Below are 2973 nucleotides of genomic sequence, written 5' to 3' on the forward strand. Positions count from 1 at the left end.
AAAAACAAAATAAATTTATGTATCGTTTCTTTAGTAAATTTGTCTCTGCTTTCCCATGTAATTGTCTTAAGGTTGAATATGAACAACTCAAAATTCTCAAAAATATTTTGAGAATTACTCCCTCCATTTTTTATATTTGATGTTTAAAGTTTTGGGAATTCTGTTGAATGTGCCATGTTCTGTAGAAATCTTTTGATTTACGCCACATTCGCCAATTTTTTGAGAATTACTCCCTCGATTTGAACACAAATTGGTAGAGTTCAATTCTAATATTTTTACTACATAGAAAAATTTTGTGTTTTTTTCTAAACTTAATAATTTTTTTCTACTTGTAATTAATTTTAGAAAGATATTGATTATAAAGAAAAAAACTGTTTTTCTATAATGTTTTTAATAAATTACAAAATTAGTAAAATCTCTCTATAAATTAATTTATCGATAAATTAACACCTCTATAAATTAATAAATTTTCTCAATCCCGACGTTATTAATTTATAAACGTTTTACTGTATACAACTGACAATGTTGATTTTGGGGATATGTAGACATTTATTGAGGTTATAGTTGTAACTAGCCACACGGTTTCTCCTATGTTCTCCTATAAATACTTGTAGATCACTAACCTAACCAATCATTCAATCTTCAACTTATAAGCTCGATATATCCTCTTGTATTCTGATCAAATTTCTGGTAATTTTATCTCTCTTAATCTCTAGCTCATTTTGATTCATATATATATGTTCATATTTCTGATAAGAATATCAATTTTTAGCCAATTTTTTATATATAAATATATTTTTTTTTGTGTTGTTGGTATTTCTATTTATTATCAGAATTTTCTTCTTCATGAGTTTTTTTACATGTAACTGTATCTTTTTCTCTGTACTGTACTGAATATTATATAAGTAACTAATAAAAAATAAAAAAATGTTTCAAAATATCTGATTTGGGAAGCTCTGTGTATGCAAAACTCTGTCCTAAACCTCTCTACATTTTCTTGATATTTTTCCTTTCAGTTGGCATTATCCAAAGATAAGATGTCGAGATACTCAGAACAAGTGGATGCTTACAGAGCCGCCTGTGGACACCACCCAGAACTCAAATCCTTTGATTCTGCCCTTCAGCAGCGAACAAAAAAAATGATAGACTCGCTCACCGTTGAAGCCAAGACTGGGTCGGTGTCCCCACACACAGTACACAAGGAGGTCACTGACCACCTAGTTGAAGTAAGCAAAGTGGTGGCAGGCATCATTACTGAATGCGGAGAAGCTGTGTGGGAGAACACAACTCTAGTATCTTTGGTCCAAGACTATTTCAACAGTACCAAGGAGACATTGAAGATTTTCGAGACTGTAACGCAATGCGTCCATAATGCAAAAAGGGGCCAACGTTACATTGAAGCGGCCGCGGCACAGTTTGCGAAAGACTCGGAAGAAAAGGATGTTGGTGTAAAAAAGAATAGGTATGAAAAAACCTTGGAGGAGCTGATGAAGTTTAAAGCCATGGGAAATCCTTTTGATGGCAGCGAGCTCACGAATCAGTTCGAGTTGATGAACAAGCAGCAGGAATCCCTTTTAAAGAAAGTGACTGATACTAGAGAAAGGATTATGAAGGAAATATAAGAGGTTACTGAAAGAATTAGTACTGTAAAGACAGTGACTATAATTTCGCACGTGGTGTTCGGCGCTGTGGGTGTCATTTACTTTGCCGGATGTATAGGTCTAATGTGTACAGGCGTGGGTGCTCCTCTGGGGGCTGTAGGGGCGATGGTGGGAATAATCGTGCTTCCGCTAGGATGGGTGGGCGTCAATTATTTCTTGAATGAAAGGCTTGAAGCTCTTCAGAAACAGCTAAAAGCTCTGAACATAGTGAAATCTATACCACCAAAGATAGGTGAGGGTACAATAACCGACCAAGTAGGGATAAATTCCGTATCTGAACAAGTCGACGAGCTAAAAGATCAGATCAAGTCTATGTTGGAAGCTGTGGATGATGCTATTGAGAGTAAAGGAGATGAGGTGGACATGAAAGGAGACATGCAAAGCCTCGTGGAGGAAGTGGAGAAATTAACAACGAAAATCAAGGAGATTGGTGATGATGTGGATGTATATAGCAAATTGATCAAAGAGACGAGACTTCACGTTTTGGAAAAGATCAATGGTTCTGGAAAATAAACTTTATGGATGTTTGATGTTCAAGAACCATATTTTGATGGAACCGAAGCACCAAGGCGCAGAACATCAAACAGAAGCAGAGTACCAAACCGGAAATACATGAGACAATTTTGTCTCATGGTTTTCTTGGTTTCCGTTTAATTATTTCAGTATTTTTCTTTCAAGTGTTTCAGTTTTAAAATAAGGGATGACCGGTTCTTCCTCTTGTTGAGGAAACCATCTTCTCCACTTTCCATTATTTCCTTGTTTGTAGGAGTCACGACTCCACTTTTTGCTTCTTGTAATGTTTCTCAATTGCCAATCAAAATTTCTTGTTCTTTTTCGACTTTTCATACTTACTCTGTTTCCTCAAGCTTTGACAAAAATCAAAGCTATCAAAGAATTAGTGCGTGTTCCGAATTTTCGTTTTACCCAAACTACCACATCATTTCACCGAAAAGAAAATCAAAGAAATCGATTGTGCTGCCACTGACGCCACCATTGGAGTCAATGGCTAACACTAAAGATAAGTTTGACGAGCTCGAGAAGGGCATGGGTTTGGTCAAGGACGTTGTGCACAAAATGCAAACCGGGCTGGGTGACAAGCTTTGTATGATTGTATTATGGAAGAGGCAAACGCAAGCTTACTGCTCCTATGGGACACCAACAACCGGAGCACCACCTACCAGCAGTGCCGGCTTAGAATATGGGGTGGGCGGTGCGACGGCCAGGGGTCCAATTCCGTGTTCTAATAATGAAGGGACCCATTTTTTTAAATATTTTTGCAAAAGTATTAAAAAAAATAGATTCCAACATAAAA

General features: G+C 36.5%; 1 protein-coding gene across 1 annotated transcript; it reads left to right on the plus strand.

Annotated features, from left to right (window-relative positions):
• Nucleotides 1-851: 851 nt before the first annotated feature.
• On the plus strand, nt 852-2556 carry LOC9311512 (UPF0496 protein At3g28310/At3g28320). Its single transcript, XM_021026060.1, is given in 1 exon segment — nt 852-2556. A coding segment is annotated over 1 exon segment (1137 nt). The 5' UTR covers nt 852-1037; the 3' UTR covers nt 2175-2556.
• The last annotated feature ends 417 nt before the right edge of the window (nt 2557-2973 follow it).

The sequence above is a fragment of the Arabidopsis lyrata genome (assembly GCF_000004255.2).
Source record: "Arabidopsis lyrata subsp. lyrata unplaced genomic scaffold ARALYscaffold_5, whole genome shotgun sequence".
NCBI lineage: Eukaryota > Viridiplantae > Streptophyta > Magnoliopsida > Brassicales > Brassicaceae > Arabidopsis > Arabidopsis lyrata.